Raw genomic sequence first — 17049 nt, forward strand, 5'->3', positions numbered from 1 at the left:
TGACATGTGTCATTGCTAGTGTGTCTTTTTGTATATTGTTTGATTATTGATATCTATCTCTCATCCAATAAATTAAGTTTAAATCAGGAAAATTTGATTTTAATTAATAAAAAACCAATATTTGAAGCATAATATAATACTGAATTAATAATTAAAATAATTTAACTTTAATTAATATCAAGTGAATTTATTTCTTTCAAAAAAAAATATCAAGTGAATTTATTAGGGAATTTATCTCAAAAAAAAAAAAAAAAAAAAAAAAAAAAAAAAAAAGGAATACCTTAGATTATACTTCATCTGTTTCTCTTTGGTTGAAATGTTTCTTTAGTCACGTTTGTGAGTACACGAATTCAACTATTAATACTCCGTATCATTAGTTATAGTAAGCAAAAATTATAAATAGTTTATATTTTGATAATATATAAAGTGACGAACATAATAAGATCTCGTGTGATTATTTTTTTTATTAGGTATAAATCACTAAATAGGGAAGCATGAGTATGCTATGTGCATAGTAAAAAAGTCAAAACGTGTCGACTAAAAAACAGAAAAAATATCATCCTTCAAAAAAAAAAAAAAAAAAAAAAATGCAATAGGAGTCTTATCCATACCTGAATCCCATCTCCTTCACCCTCTCTCTCTGCAACCTCAAACTTCATTTCAGATTTTAGTGTATATCAAAATTGTAAGCAGAGTTTAATTTTTATCCTCATTTTTTTCAATTTTCAGTTCATTGGTTTGCTTACGGTGTTTGATGGCAACCCTTTGCAAACCTTACCCCCTTTTGCTTGTAAGTGCTCTTATATCTTTCTTTTTTTTTTTTTTTTTTTTTTTTTTTTTTTTTTGCAGTAAATTACTCCATATATAAATATAATTACTACAAATTAATCACTTGTTATGATCACTAATCTCCCCTTTCTTAGTTTCCTTAGTCATGTATTTTGAGAATTGAGATGAGCCCATAGATTAAAGAAATGATTATGTATTACTGTGCCAAGTACTGAGCAGTACTCAAAATCGTAGATGCATTGTGTTATTTGTGTATTTGATTATCTTTGCGTTTTGCATAACGAATTCGTGTACTAGTAGCATAACCAGCAATGAGAAAAATGGTAATTGTTGCAGTTAATTTGGTTATCAAACTGTTGTAGTCCAAAGTAGACCTGAAGATTGGCATGTTTAGATCATCAGGACAGTGTCAATCAGAGAATTGTGCATATGTTGATGATGCTGTTCACTGCTTATTTTGCTGCGCGTGTTCTTGTGATATTTCGAATATTTCGTGAATTCTCTGTTGTTTATTCTGACTACAAGTTACAGTGTCAAACAAATAGTCGAAATTGTAATATAATCCTTGCACTAAGATCATCAGATGGGATGATACAGAGATATGTCAGTATTAGTCACTAGGATCTTGTGAAACAGCTTAAACCCCTCTAGACCGGAGACAGCCATCAAGATAAAGCTAATAGAATGCCGGTACTTGCTCCTGTCAAGTCGGTCAGTCAAGTCAATCTTCAGGTCTCAGAACTTTGGAAGGGATCTGAAGTCCATTTCTGATTACTAATGAGTTCTTGGAAAGTCGTCTGACAAAATGATAATAAATAGGATTACAGTCGTCTTAAAGGGAATTGGCTGATCCTATATATCGTAGTTTCATCTATGAAACCGTTGACAAATCATCTACTAGTAGTATGATTGCTTTGACAACTATATAATTACACTGCACTGTGAATTCAGAATGTCCTTGTTCTTAATGTTTGTCATTCTGTAGATGCTTATGCCCCCATCTGTTGTATCTATGCAGAAAAGATGCAGGAGTCCCACGAGAAGAAACCTAGATCACAGCCCACAAATAACACTTAGTCCCCGGTGTGTCTTGGGAGTTTCTGCTCAAACGGTCACTGAAATCTCGCATCAAGGAATACCCAACTCTCAACCAATATCTGATATGTTTGCTCTTGCTACAACTAACAACATCAGTATGCTCGAAACAGCACATATCTTCAATGAGCTGAAGCACAATCTACTGTTAATGGAGTTGGATGCAGCCACAGCAAAGGCTGTCATTCCATTTATAGGACCTTTTCTCTCAGCATTTTCCTTCCTTTTCATCCTAAGGATAGTCATGTCATGGTATCCAAGACTTCCAGTGGGTAAGTTCCCATATGTTCTTGCTTATGCACCTACAGAGCCAATTCTAGTTCCTACGCGCAAAGTGATTCCACCCCTTGGCGGGGTGGATGTAACACCTGTGGTTTGGTTTGGATTACTTAGTTTCTTAAATGAGATATTAGTAGGACCTCAAGGACTTCTGGTCCTCCTTTCTCAGCAGATGTAAGAGTAGATGATCATTAGGCTACTTTGGTGCCTATATTATAATTTTTTGGTTCATAATTTTTAACAATTTGTGTATTTACAAATTTTTGGAAACTCGACTTCTTTTTTGGTTAGGCGCATGATGAGCAACGGTATTGTAATGTATATTCATGACAGCAATCAAAGATTAATACAGAGTACTCCATTCAACAATCAACACAAAATAAACAGAAAGCCAACTTTCATATCATGTTAAAAAAAAATTCTCATTTTATCTTTGACAGAATATTTTGATTAAATTTCTTAAAGACAAGTAGACAACTATTAAAGTGTGGCTTATTATTTAGAGAGCAAGATTTTGGCTCATTATACCTACTGCAAGATTGTCTCACAGGTGATTGTCAAAAAAAAAAAAAAAGTATTGTCCCACAGGAAATTAGTCAAGAATTTCGCATAATCTCCAAATAAGATAAATTGTGTCAATTGACATCCTGCGCATTACCAGTTATCTGCTAGTCTACTATCACCATAATATAGGATTTCTTATTAAACTTCTTGCAACTGCAGAAATTTACAATGAAATGCAGATGTTGCCTGTAATGGAAAACAGAAAGCTCGAGACTAGATGGCCAATGGAGGCATAGATGATTTCTTATCAAAACAGATTACATCACAGAAGACCATGACTATACTTCTTTCTAGTTCAACGAGTTCACATATTACATACGAAGATTATGTCAAAATTTAGGAAAACTATAGTATCCTTGAAAAAATAGTTACATTTCTAATTCTAAACATTGCACGATCATGACCCTCAAAACAAACACGGTGCTCTCAAAAAATATAAATGAATCCTGCTCCAGTTTAGATATCTGCATCAAGGAAACTACTCGCCAAAGAAACCTGCAACATTGAACAATCAAGCACAGATACATTATATAAGTCTCAAAGAATAAATTCATAATCAAACACTGAAACTTAATAGTTTTGAGAGAGATAAAATTATCTAGACAAGCATCTATAAAGCTGAAATCTGCGTGAATATTGGATTCCACCTCACAGGGGTTTATGCATTGGAAGATGCACCATTTAGGAAAAAAAAAAAACAATTACAGAAATAATCAAACTGGATTATAAAGAATATACTTGGCTTCACCAAACTGCATCAGAAGCTCTACCATTTTGATTTTAAATAAACAAGACAGTCAATTAATGTTTTATTAAATAATAACTAGCGAAAGGGAAGGGAAAGGAAAAGATAGGGAGAAATCTAATATTCCTTTGCACTATTTGCATATATTCCTTAGTTAAGCAATAGAGGGACTTTATGTTATCGACTTTCCTTCGATCCAAATTCCACTGATTTAGGAGGAAAGAAAGTATGACTATAACATGAGGTCTTCAATAATAAATAGTGTAGGAAAGCTACTTATTTCATTTCCCTTTCCTTTCCATCCATTTCCTTTTTAGCAAACAAATGCAAAGTACATTACAACTCTTACAAGGATACAGTAACAGAGGTGTCATGTCCAAAAATTATATAGAAACTAATAGTAATTGAGTAAGCTACTTAAGTATAGTGACATTAACTACTAGTCTACAAAGACACTGATGGAAGCCAAAACTGAGGGTATCTCAGGATATATAATGATCCAGATTTTTGGCAAAATTCCAGCTCTTTTTTGCATGGAGAAAGTTCGCTACCCAAGTTCTAAGTCCATTTAATACCTAACAGAGAACTTGAGCTATAACTCAGCATAACTGAACCTATAGTTGGAGGCTAAAAGCAATGACAAGATTGACAACAGTCCAAAGCTAGAGCTCTCTCAAACAACTTTATGAGTAGCTAGATGACAAGGCTAACATCCAATATTTTCTCCGCAGTAATATTGTTACAAGATCTTTAACTGGCTTCCACAATTGAAAAAATAAAACATTAGAAAAGTGTAAGGTGCCTACTATAAAATTTAAAAAAAGGACAAACCAGTCACTGCACAACTGGACACCTAATTGGTGCAAGTGTTCAGTAGCTTAATATTCCCAAAATATTATTTACTTGTCATTCATTGGGAGAATATAATAAAACTTGGGCTAGATGCTAAGAATTGTAGGGTTAAGACTAAAAACATCAATCGGATATAGCTGACATAAAGCCCCTATCTCACTCCCATACTCTAGGTAAGAACCTCCACAAACCCATTGGAAATAGTTTAGTACGATAAAAATAATAAAAGTCTAACTTCCGCAAAAGTTCTCAGCTTTCCACCCACTCTTTGATACTCCGTACCTTAAATTGCCCAAATGCTCATATATATAGATCGATGGATAGCGACTTCAGTAGAACAAAGGCAGGAAAAGCAGTAATAACAATTATATAAATGAGTAAAGCATTAAGGTAAGAAAGAGAAAGGTGTACCTTATCCCCAAGTTTAAACGCCGGAAGACCTTTGTATGGGCATGTGCTGCACCTAAAAGCATCTCCTAGTCCACACTGTAATTTTAGGAAGCCCAACAGGAGAGTTTCAGATAGGATGACAACCAATAATGAGCAAACAAGCAATATAGGTGATTCGACATCAATTTAAAACCATAACGAAACATGCATAACCATCTTCAAAAGTCAAAATACTCTGAATTAAGATACCACACGTAAATATGATGCTACAACACATACACTTCCACATGCAGACTGAGGATTATCCAGCTGTTCCATTGTTAGCCCCAATTTTGCAACTTTCTGCTCTTCCTCAGCCCTACCACATGAACAGTTCTTGCAGGCTTTCCTTGTGCTTCCAACTTCACAATCCTCAACTGTAATGATAACTTGGATCATCATGCATATATATTGGAGAGCAAATTCCCAGGACAAAAGGAGAGGAGGGTGAGGAGGAGTGAGGAACATCCTTATTTTCCCAAGATCTTACCAGCAGGAAGTTGTGGTTTCTTCAAGTCCTCCTCAGTTAAGAGAGTGTCCTCATCAATCAGATCCATATCATCATCAATTTGAACCTTGGGTAAACCTTTCGAGGCTTTGAGGGAAAAAGATGATCCAATTTTCCAAGATGGCTTCTTGGCTTTAACCTGCAATAGAGGTACACTTCTCAATTTTTTATCAAATAAATTAAAAAAAAAAAGAAAAAAAAAACAAAAAAAACAAATCCTGCGTAAACAGTGGAAAAAAGCAATCACATCTTGTTTCAAGGATAAATTGTCCTCGTTCCGTAATTCTTATCTATGTCTGACAAACCTATTTTTTCTAGACTCCACAAGGCCAGATGAACCATGACGGCAAAATTAAATAACCCATAATAACATCACTAATCTCAGAGAGAGAGAGAGATAAGAGCACAAAATACTGGCAAGTTGCAGTCCTTTCCATAGAAATAGGCAAATCAAGAGAGACACTGTCATCATAAGTAATCAACAAAAGTAACTGTTTAACTCTTTTTACTCCTATGCTTTCACATCACTCATATTGACGAAGTTTGCTACTAACCATATAATTCCAATAAGTTCGTACTACAAAATTGTAAGCATTCATAAAGAACTACCAGACAATTATAATTTTTTTCTAAAACAATGACATTTTTATTCATGCTTAATCAAAGGCCTATTCAAAATTTCAAAGTTCCATCACAATTCAATCAATCAATCAAAGCCTTAATCCCATAAGTACGGTTGGCTACATGATCCAAGAGTTCCATCACAATTAATAAGATAATATTAGGACAACTGGTAAATGAATCTTGTTAGGCTATGTTTAGTTCTTATTTTTTTTTCTAATGTGATCTAAGCTTATTTTTTCTCATCTGAACTAAACTGATTTGATTGCCTAATTTGACTAAACTTTGACTTTATGTACACTAATCCGTAAGGTAAAAATAAATCAAGTGGGGTCTTATCAGATTTACGATTGATAGCAATAAAAAAATTGCACATAAAATGATAACATTTGATCTGAACTTGTTTTATTTTATTTGAAATAAGCAATAAGGTACTTAAAAAAGGTGAACTAAGCATAGCCTTAATCTTGATGCTTAATCAAAGTGGTCACGAATTCTTAGATTATGTGATTGATCAAAGCTGACAAATCCACTTAATTCAAAGCATGTTTAGGTCAAAACATTGTTTGCTATCCATATGTAACAAGTTACGTTCATTGTCATTTTTAGCTTTCTTATTAAGGAAATGAAAAGAAAAGAAAAAAAAAGGGAAAATGGGCAAGTAATTTGGGATGTAAGGAGTATATAATAACAAGTGCCACCCACTAAAATGGAGAGAATACCAAATAATCTAGAAAGGTCTACTTACTAAGCATCCTAGCTTAAAGATGAAGATGTAATAAATAATTCTATGAAAAAAAAAGGGGGGGGGGGGGGGGGGGAACAGCAAAAACAAAGGGGTCTTGATGGTCATAAAGAAACCTAAAAGAGTTTGGAATAAATTTTGATCATAATAGAAACATGGCATAATTGATTCCCAATCAATAGCATATGAAATTCTAACACTAAAATAGATTCATATTTCGACAGACAATGCAGTGAGAACTGAGAATCACATAAGTAGTTCAGAGCTAAACAATTATGACTAGATGAGAGCAGTTTAGTAGAGCCTAAAAATTAGCAATACGATGTGAGAAAGGAAGCTTTCACAATGCCAATTCAAGCTACTTCTTCTAGTCATACATATACAAAGTTTTTGAGAAAGAACTGTGAAATGAAAAAACCTTAACAGTCTCTTATTCAAGAAAAGTGGCATAAATATAATTATGCTCGTGCAGCAATCAAGAAATAAATGGAGCTCCACAAACAATATCGATCCCAATAAACAGTCAAGCGTAATAGTAACTATAAAATATGATGATAAAAAGTGCAAACACAAGAATTCTTGAAACATCTCCTTGCTCCATAAAAATATTTTTAAAACTAAATCTAATCCAATCACCAGTCCAAAGATGCATAACATGTTGATGCACCTTGAAACTACAATAAAATTTTGAAATAGCTTATGCTAACCCCCAAATCCAACCCCTGCATGAACAAGTTAGAGACAGGCGGTCAAGCTTATTGCAGAGAAGCATGCTTTGTATTCCCATCTCTTGAATACAATAGTACATGTGACCACTTCTATATCACCACATTCTAGACGGACTTTGATTTATTTTGTTGAACCAAAATTCAAACAGACCTTACAGAGAAACTCTTATAAAGACTTTCAGAATAAATTGAAGATTACTGCATATGCTATGAGAATTAACACTAATGACATGCAACTAACTTGGATAGTTTGAACTCCTGAAAAAGCGTCCGGTTGCTGTTGGCTAGCTTCTGGTTCCAAGAATCCTGCTACAAGTATCTTCCGCTCCAGAGAAGATAGAATCTGCAGATTCATAGATATCTATCAGAGTCCAATGGACAGGTGAACACATGTAAAGTCAAAAACTATCAATATTTTCATCAATCAAACAATTCCAAAATAATTTGATATTACATTGTCTGAAGGTAGATCACCAGCAAGTTCGGACAGACAAATAAGAATTCTTCCATCTGGCTTCAGAACTCTAAACAATTCGGCAAGCATAGGAGCAGCAGGAAAGTCTCGTGTTTTGGAGACACCAATAACAATATCCATAGATGACGATTCCAAAGGCAGTGTACCTAATAAGTTCATGCCATTATAAAACTGATAGAAAAATGGTGTGCACTAAATGAGGGGTTTTCTACAGAAGATGTACAAGGATAATGCTATCGGGAACATTGCACCGCATATTCAACATCAGACAAATCACAGCAAACAGATAATGATGGATACATTAATTTGAAATTCAGAGCAAAAAAGCACCCACCTTACAGCAAGTCAGCAATGTCTCATTACCACTAAATGAAGGCAATGAAGAAACTGAATAGGAGACTCCCATTCTAATTCTAAACCAAGATAATCGTTTTACATCAAGAAAAAGTCCCAACAAGACAATAATGCGGTTATAATTTCCCAATTACATCAAACCTTCCCAACGCCAATAACACAAACCCTAGAAACCCTCTATTAGCATGATCCCCCATTTCCTAAACTGCTAAACAATAACGAATATCAATAAGACAAACTAATACATCGAAAAAAATAGATTGGCTTATAATTCTGTATTGAAAAATAGCAAAATTACATATTAAAAATAATTTTGCATACACAACAAAGATCAGTTCTTCACACAAAAAATAGTTTAAAGGAAATTACTTAGAGACGAAGCGAGAGTGATGATAAAAGTATTATCGAGAACTGATCCTTCGAGCTTAAGCTCATTCTTCGAACTGGATACGGTACTAAGGGGCAAGATCACATCATCGGTAATTGCAAGAATTGCCATCTTATCCTGCAAATTAAACAAAAATCCAATCGTTTATTTCAAATTGCAAAATCGTAGGGTTTAATTCAACATTAATTGAAAATTGAACAATTATTCGGCAAGAAATGAAGTAAAATTTGAAGAACGAAAATCTATAACAAGAATTGCCATTTTATCCTGCAAAATTTACAATAATCAAATCAATATTTTTTCAAATTGCAAAATCTTAGGGTTTAATTCGACATTAATTGAAAAATGAACAAATTCGGCAAGAAATGAAGTAAAATTTGAAGAACGAAAATCTATAACAAGGATTAAAGGATAAGTTGTTTGAGTATGACTTAATGAAAGAGGAATTCAAAAACAAAAGAAGATGATTACCGTGATAAATCGAGATTTTGAAGACCAGCAAGAATTGTAGAAACCCTAAGTTCGGTGTGAAATGGGGAGTTTTAGGAGAACTACACTTAGTTCTCCTACTTCTCAATGCCAAAAATATACTCATATAGATATTTAAGTTTGGCGGTTTCAAAATTTTACAATCTTCTTTTCTAAAATTAAAATCTATAGTAATATATTAATAATAATAATAAAAAAAAAAATAAGGCAAATTAAGGAAGAAGAAAAAAAAATAGTCTGTCTTGTGTGTGGTTAGTCACATCGTATATCTAGTTTATAAAAACAAAATAACCCCCATAGCACTGACCGAATAACCCCTGTTTATACTGACTGAGTAACTCTTATAACACAGACGAGTAACCCCTATAACATTGATCGAGTAACCTCTGTTACCCTTGACCAAATAACCAATTACGAGTGGCTACATGGTGTGGGTGTATGAACTGAACTGAACTAATTGGAGCTGAACTGAACTGAAATTAAGTAAATGTGAACCGGTCCTAAGTTGAACTTGAACCAAATGTAAAAGAAATATGAAAAAAATGTTAGGAGTATGAGTATGATAGGTATTTATTTTTTTTTTTTTTTTTTTTTGTTGGTAGGCTGAAGCTTCTCACAAGTCCTCCTGCCCCGGATTAGTAGGTTGCGCACTTTGAAAGTGGGAGGAAAGGGTAAGGGAATCTCCACCCCAAAGTGCCTCTAGTGGGATTTGATCCCACAACCAATACAAACTTCCCTATACTAAGCTATGTTTGGTAGATATGATTAGACATTGCTTAGTTGGATTAGCTTCCCATGGACACTTTAAAATCCTAGGAATTAAAGTTGTGCTATGGTTTTTTTTAGACGTATGATTAACCCAAAAATGTAAATGAAACGATATTGAAATTCTTATATAATATAGGACTTAAGTGACCTAAATCTCTATAAGTCACTAAAATTTCCATGTTCTATGACTTTTTTAATATCTACAAAACACATTTAAACATCTTAGAATTTTATTAAGGAAAATAACTTTCTATAAATAAAAAACTTTCCAAAAATTGTAATTTCTAATTGCAACAAAACAAGGACCAAATTGCCAAGGTTTTGGGCTTGTTTGGTAAATGGCTTTTCATTGGCTTTTTGGTTGGCTTTTGGCTTTTGGCTTTTGGCTTTTTCATTTGGTCAAACATCCAAAATTTGTGTTTGGTAAATGGCTTTTTCAGCCAGCTGAAAAGCTGGCTTTTAAGCCAAAATGAAAAAGCTACTTGGAGTAGCTTTTGGCTACCTAAGTTACTAATAACATCAAACAGCCAATTTTACCAAACATGTTTTTAGACTAATAAAAAGTCAAACATCCAACAAAAAAGCCAATACAAACAGCCAGTCAAACCAACCAATCAAACCAGCCGACAGCCAACAGCCAACAGCCAATTGCCAAACAAGGCCAAAAGGGTTTTACTGCTGAAGTTTCAAAGATACATAAAAAATCATATTCATTGTGAATTCGTAACTTTCCATAAATAAATAAATAACATTATTTATATATCTACCCAAACCCCCCAATTTCTTCTTCTTCAACTCCAAAATTCTGCAAAATTCGATTTCATTTGTTCGCAATTTTCCAATCGAAGCATAATTTCTGCTTAGTCTTCACTCAATCCATTCATCAATGGCGTTCGAAGATGATCCGTAAGTTATTCTCTACTATTTTCCCCCCTTCTCCTACTTTTTTCGATTGTAAATTCTCGAATTAGGGTTTCAAACTCTAATCTTTGATTTTTGTTTTTGGGTTATTGTTTTCAGATATCGTGATGTTGATGGAGAGCCGGTGATGGACTTTGATGATATTCAATCGGAAGACGATGAGCAGCCGCAGTTGCCACCAATGGACGACGATATTCCTGATTTCAATGATGAAGAAGAAGAAGGGAATGGGAATTGGAGCCAGGAGCCGAAGGCGAAAACCCGAAAGCGGCTTATTAAGAAGAGTGATGATCAGGCTTCTGTGCCTCCTGAGTTCAATGATTTTGCTGATGAAGATGATGGGGTTGAACCCGAATATGGGTCTTTCCCTGATGAGGAGGAGGAGGAGGAACCGTCTTCGTCGATGATGTCGAAGAAGAGGAAGGATAAAGGGATGATGAGGGAAGGAGGGGAGAAGAGGAGGAAAGAGAAGAAGTTGAGGAGAGATAAATTTGGAAGTGGTGGTGGTAGTAGTGGTGGTGGGAGGGATCATGGTAAGGCGAAATTGAGTTTGAGGCGAAAGAAAGGCGGTGGCGATGAGGGCGATCCCGAGATGCAGGAGATGTGGGATACCATTGCTGGTGGTAATTCTGAGGTCATATTCTTGACTTCATAGTGTTTATGTTTTTTCATATTATTGTGTTGCAGAGTTATTAGCTGTTGATAGGTTGTGGGGTGCTGCTATTAAAAGTTATTGTCTATGCTCTATTGAACTGTGCTTGATTCTACATTTTAATTTGTGCTTAAAATTACCAATTGCTAATATCAAAATTGGAGTAAAATGGAACTTGGTTTTACTTTGTTAATGTGGAGATGATAGAAAGAGTTATGATTTGCATGTGTGAATGCTAGAGACTTATGTATTCATATGAAAACTGTTTATTTTTGGCAGTATGAGAAGATAAAAGGTTTGTTATCGGCTGTACTTCAGTGTGTTAGCTTAGTGTGGGATCTTGGTTTTGATAAGATTGTTGCCCTTTCCAGAACTAGTTATGTTTGGGCAATTGTTTATGGGGTTCAAATGAAGAGAGTTGTTTTGAGTCCTCATTTGAACTTTCTTGTTTTGAGTCCTCATTTAAACTTTCTTGTTTCTAAGATCCATGTCATTTCTATGTGAAATTGGTATTGGTATTTCAGTTTACTCTCCAACATACACTGTTGATCCATTGTACTCCATATTCTATTGCAATAATGTTGTGAAGTTTATTCGTTGGTGATTTGATTTGCTTCCCTTAGTTGATGAGAGTATTATGCTTCCTTTAGAATATGAGATGAAGTTTATTCTTGGGATCTGTGATGCACTTGACTTTTACCTGGATGTAACTGTTTGTTTTGATAAAGATTTGACTGTAAGCATTCTTACTAAACCTGTTTAAACATTAAATGTTAATTAATTTGTGTTTTTGACATCAATAGGATGACCAAGAGGGTATGAAGACACTAGATGATGATAATTTTATTGATGATACCGGTGTGGATCCTGCTGACAGGTATGTCAGTGATCGCGAGGCAGCTTCACCCAGTCGTTTTGCTCAGGTATGCTCTTGATATGTGTTCACTGTGTGGATCATGTATATAGCGAATACGGCATGATTAATTACTAGAAGGCATCCAAATATTTTTGCCCTAAATTCAAGTGATGCAAATGATTTTACCAGATACTTTCAATAACCCCTACCCCTTTCTCTCCCTATCTTTCCCACATACTATCATTTTAATATAGACTGATTCAATTTGGAATACAATATGTAGCTTCTCAAAGGACTAATTTATTGGTTTGGGCATTAATTTTTAACTTTTTATTTTTGGCAGGCAGAGGAGGGTGAGGAAGAAGATATGTTTAAGTCGGGTAAGAAGAAGAAGAAGAATGAGAAAAGTGCTGCAGAAATTGCAGAGTTGGTGGAGACACTTATGGCTGAACTTGAAGTTGTAGCTGAAGAAGATGCTGTATTAAATACACAAGGGAAACCAGCCATCAATAAGCTCAGGAAGTTACCACTTCTGACTGAGGCTCTTTCCAAGTATGACATTATCTTTCTATCCTCTTTTTGTTACTTCTTCGTCACTGTTCAGTAGAATTATTTCTCACCATCAATCTTTATGATGTAGGAAACAACTCCAACTTGAATTTCTTGATCATGGGGTCTTAACATTATTAAAAAATTGGCTCGAGCCACTTCCTGATGGAAGTTTGCCAAACATTAATATACGTGAAGCTATATTGAGGATCTTGACTGATGTACTACACAATGCACTTTTTCATACTTTTCTTTAGGTTCTTGGTTCAATTTTGATATAGATTCTCACTTAATGTTTGTGTATTTCAGTATCCTATTGATTTAGACCAACATGATAGAAAAGAACAACTGAAGAAGAGCGGACTTGGAAAGGTCTAAAGCTTAAACTTGCTGATTTGACAGTGATAGTGTCTTGAATAATGGAGTTTCAGAAGTCAAAGTTATCATATTTGACATTTTCTGTGCAGGTCATTATGTTTCTATCAAGGTCAGAAGAAGAGACAACTTCAAATAGGAAACTTGCCAAGGATTTGGTTGATAAATGGGTAGGTTGATTTTAGTGTTTGGCAATCTAATTTGAGTACAGTGAACAATTCCTCTCCTTGCCCTCTGCTGATATATTTGGAATTTTACCAAAACAAAACAACCTTTTTAAGATAAGATTACATCCATGTTTTTCCCTTTGCTTGATAGATATTCCTATGCACTTCAGCACTATTTATGTTGGGGTTCATTGTACAAATCAAAAGTATTACGATATTTCATGTAGACTGTGGAACCCAGAACTTTGACTTAATCTGCCTTAGTTTGTAAAGGTGAATCAAAGCGGGGGGGGGGGGGGGGGGGGGATTTTTTTTGCTTCTGCAAAATCAGGCTAATCAACCTCTCTGTGCCCCCAGCCACATTTAGCGAAGCACACCTCATGCCACTTTGACCGCTTTTGGGTTGAATGTGTAGATATGACATAAAATGTTGAAAACACAACCAACATTTCTTGTAAGTAAAACCTATAGCTCTGGTTTAATTGCATTATTGCATCAATTTGAAGCCCGATTTCAAAGCCCTTATTTGAAAAACCTAAATTCATGACTTAATTGCAATTGATGGTCTCGAACTTGCCGGCTATGACAGAGAACGCCAGCCAGCCATCTCTGGTCATCACTGCCACGGTGCCACCATAGCTCTGGTAGCCGACAATGGCAAGTGGAGAGTTCCATCTTTTTCTCTCTTTGACCTCTTATCTCTCACTCTGTCTGCAGTTATACGGCTTATACCTTCACTCACGCTCTCTTCAATGCACACTCTTGCTCTTCTCATCTGTTTTATTCTTTTCTTTTTCTTTGATCTGGAGACTGTTTCACTATTTTACTCTTTCCATTCGACTTACCACTGTATAGAAGTTTTGTGCTTTTCATTGTTTCACCATTTTTACATTTTATAAAGTGAGTTAAAAAGGCCTTTTTAAAGGTCTTTCACAACTAGCTTATGTGCCCCTCTTTGAGTTAATTTTTTTATTTCCTCTCTTAAAGACCTCTTGCTTTGATATATCTGAAGCCCCCTCTCTCTCAGTAGCTCTCTATCTCTCTCTCACACACAGACAGACAAATACTAAGGGCGCTTGTTGTTGTCATGCGCCTAGGCCCTCAAGTACCCTTTGCCCTTTGCTCTGTTTAAATCAACCCCCCCCCCCCCCCCCCCTCTTTTTTCTCTGTGCAAGCAAAAGAGAACACACACACACAGACAAATACTAAGGGTGCTTGTCGTTGTCATGTTGCCTAGGCCCTCAAGTACCCTTTGCCCTTTGCTCCGTTTAAATCAACCCCCCCCCCCCCCCCTCTTTTTTTTTTTTTTCTCTGTAAGCAGAAGAGAAGAGTTATATGCTCACACACACTTTTTTAACTACTTTTTGAGAACTGAACGTGATATCTCCACCCTTGGATCCCCTGCCTATTACTTGTTGTGATTCTATATGGAGTACACAGGAGCTGAGTTGTGAAAGTGACATAGTGTTGTAACTTTCAAGTGTTTTTGTTTGTTATTATTATCAGTCATGATGCCAACTTAGTCTATGATCCATTGATCACTGTGTCAACCAGTGGCAGTAATGATTGGAGAGATTTTTTTTGTTTTGGAAGGAGTGAAAGAGAGGTAGTTAAAAGACTTCAAGAAGTTTTATGTTGTGAATTGATTAACTCTTCATCTATGGTGGGAGTGGTTTCAGCTGAGTCAACACTTCAATTCATCTCTTCTGGACTGATAAACAGGAGCACACTTTATAGACTTTTCCAATCGCCACTTCTTTAGATCCCTGATAGACAACAGGCATTCACTTTTGAATCTGTTTACAAAGTTTGTTACATATGTGGGGTTTGCTTCAGCATAGTGAGCTGAGTTCATTTAGATTCTTCAGGAATTTATGAAAGACAACTGCTGGTTATTGAATAATTTTGTGACTTTTATAGTTTGGTTTTCATGTATTTAAATGCTTCCTAACTTCCCATGTGACTCATGCAGAGTCGTCCGATTTTTAACAAGAGCACAAGGTTTGAGGATATGAGAAATGTTGAGGATGAAAGGGTTTTCAGGCGACCTTCTGTCAAGAAGTATGTTAAGAACCAAAAATATTGATTGATGTTTATCCTTTGCTTCAAGCTATTTAGTTTCCACTTTGTTTGCTTTATTCATGTATATTAATGCTTTTACAGGCCAGCAAATAAAGCTTCGGGGATGGAATCTAGAGATGATGATCTTGATGAATTCTCATCGTAAGTTTTTTTTTAAGTTTGAATTTCTATGCTCTTATTCTATATGTGTTTAAACCTAATATTATTTTGCAACTCAAATCCGGTTTTAGGGAGCGGAAGGTTGGCCCATCTGCTTCTAGGCTACATGCGTCGAGGCCAGAAGCAACTCCCATGGACTTTGTGATTCGTCCTCAATCCAAGATTGACCCAGATGAGATAAGAGCCCGAGCGAAACAGCACCAAGTAGATGAACGTCGTTTGAAGGTAATTTGTGTTGTGGAGCTTTGTTTTATCAGTAGGGTATCCCTATCCCAGTGTATAAATATCCTAATTTAGTGCCTATTTTGTGCAAGCTTGCTTGTTAAATGTTCTAGAGACACTAAATAATTCTTCTGCCTTCTGGAGAATGTTCAGATCAAGATGATTTTCTGATATGCTAACTGATTTTGCGTGGTATCTGTTTAAGAATTATTGTCTATACATATTCTGTATACACTTGTGGCATTAGGGAAGAACTGGAGAAGCCATATGGGCTCAGTAAAATTCACGTGAAAAGGACAGTGTTAAGGTTTTAAGTCGTAACCAAAATTATTTCTTTAATGACAGATGAACAAGAAGATGCAGCAACTTAAGCAAATGAAAAAGAAGAAGCTTCAAGCAACAAAAGTCAGTGTAGAGGGCCGGGGCATGGTGAAGTACTTGTGATGCTGTGGACTGAATAACATGGTGTTACAAGCTTGCATGCACAAATGACGGTGCCAATGAGCTCAATAAGGTGAGGGTGCTGCACAGGAGTCACAATTGCTGAATACATCTAGTCCACCTTCGAATGTGTCTGCTACCTCTGAGAACAGCTTTCATCCAAAATCAACTCTGGGAATGAAGCACTAGTTGTGTTGTCTTAATTATGCTTGTCTTTGGCCTCCATGTACCAGAGCTTTTTCTTCCAAACCATCAGAGGTTCTCTCTTTGACTGTAGTTTCTTGAAGTTTAGTTACTGTTGCAACATTGCTGCCAGCATCTCCTGCCTTCTGCAACGTGCGGGCGGTAAAAAAAAAGAAGATTACCTCCCTTTACCCCGCCCTCTGTATTTTGGACACTATGAACAACCTCTTGGGTCCATCTGTATTTTATTTTTTTACTAATTTAATGAAATTTGAGTGGTAGACCATTATGCTTTCTATCCTAAAAAGGTTGAAATATTGTTAAACTTCAGAATTTTTTTGTATTGGGAAATGATTAAAAAAAAAAAGCTGAAAAAGAAATGTACATGTGAGTTATAAAATGTGCCACGTATGTCTTTATTTATCATCATTCTAAAAAGTGTTGTTATGTTTGTAGATGGATCATCAGGCCACATGCTCCCTTTACTCGCAAAATGAGCATAGTAAACGTAATACGTCAAGGGGTTTGAGTAGGGGTGTAGGATGACATAAATTACTGTTATTACCTTCAATCGAAGTATGTCCCAAAATGTTAGTGTCAAACGACGGAAATT

The 17049-nt window shown here is 35.4% G+C and overlaps 3 protein-coding genes across 3 annotated transcripts; 2 read left to right on the forward strand and 1 right to left on the reverse strand.

Moving 5' to 3' along the window:
• The first annotated feature begins 587 nt into the window (after positions 1-587).
• LOC145620823 (protein COFACTOR ASSEMBLY OF COMPLEX C SUBUNIT B CCB3, chloroplastic-like) lies at positions 588-2524 on the forward strand. Its single transcript, XM_081675540.1, has 2 exons — positions 588-790; positions 1808-2524. The coding sequence occupies exons 1-2, from the start codon at positions 755-757 to the stop codon at positions 2339-2341; spliced, it is 570 nt and encodes a 189-aa protein (XP_081531666.1). The 5' UTR covers positions 588-754; the 3' UTR covers positions 2342-2524.
• Positions 2525-2941: 417 nt separating this feature from the next.
• LOC145620271 (anamorsin homolog) lies at positions 2942-9176 on the reverse strand. Its single transcript, XM_081674916.1, has 8 exons — positions 9044-9176; positions 8554-8689; positions 7810-7976; positions 7597-7698; positions 5244-5400; positions 4994-5130; positions 4736-4810; positions 2942-3222 (listed from the first exon to the last, which is right to left on the reverse strand). Exons 2-8 carry the CDS (start codon positions 8681-8683, stop codon positions 3184-3186), a joined length of 807 nt encoding a protein of 268 aa, XP_081531042.1. The 5' UTR covers positions 8684-8689; positions 9044-9176; the 3' UTR covers positions 2942-3183.
• A 1405-nt stretch (positions 9177-10581) lies between these two features.
• On the forward strand, positions 10582-16843 carry LOC145619370 (protein IWS1 homolog 1-like). The gene is made up of 11 exons (XM_081674049.1): positions 10582-10735; positions 10850-11384; positions 12206-12325; positions 12602-12810; positions 12899-13028; positions 13117-13179; positions 13275-13352; positions 15322-15410; positions 15513-15572; positions 15662-15815; positions 16158-16843. Exons 1-11 carry the CDS (start codon positions 10716-10718, stop codon positions 16254-16256), a joined length of 1557 nt encoding a protein of 518 aa, XP_081530175.1. The 5' UTR covers positions 10582-10715; the 3' UTR covers positions 16257-16843.
• Positions 16844-17049: the final 206 nt, after the last annotated feature.

Source organism: Chenopodium album, chromosome 27 (genome assembly GCF_948465745.1).
Source record: "Chenopodium album chromosome 27, dcCheAlbu1.1, whole genome shotgun sequence".
NCBI lineage: Eukaryota > Viridiplantae > Streptophyta > Magnoliopsida > Caryophyllales > Amaranthaceae > Chenopodium > Chenopodium album.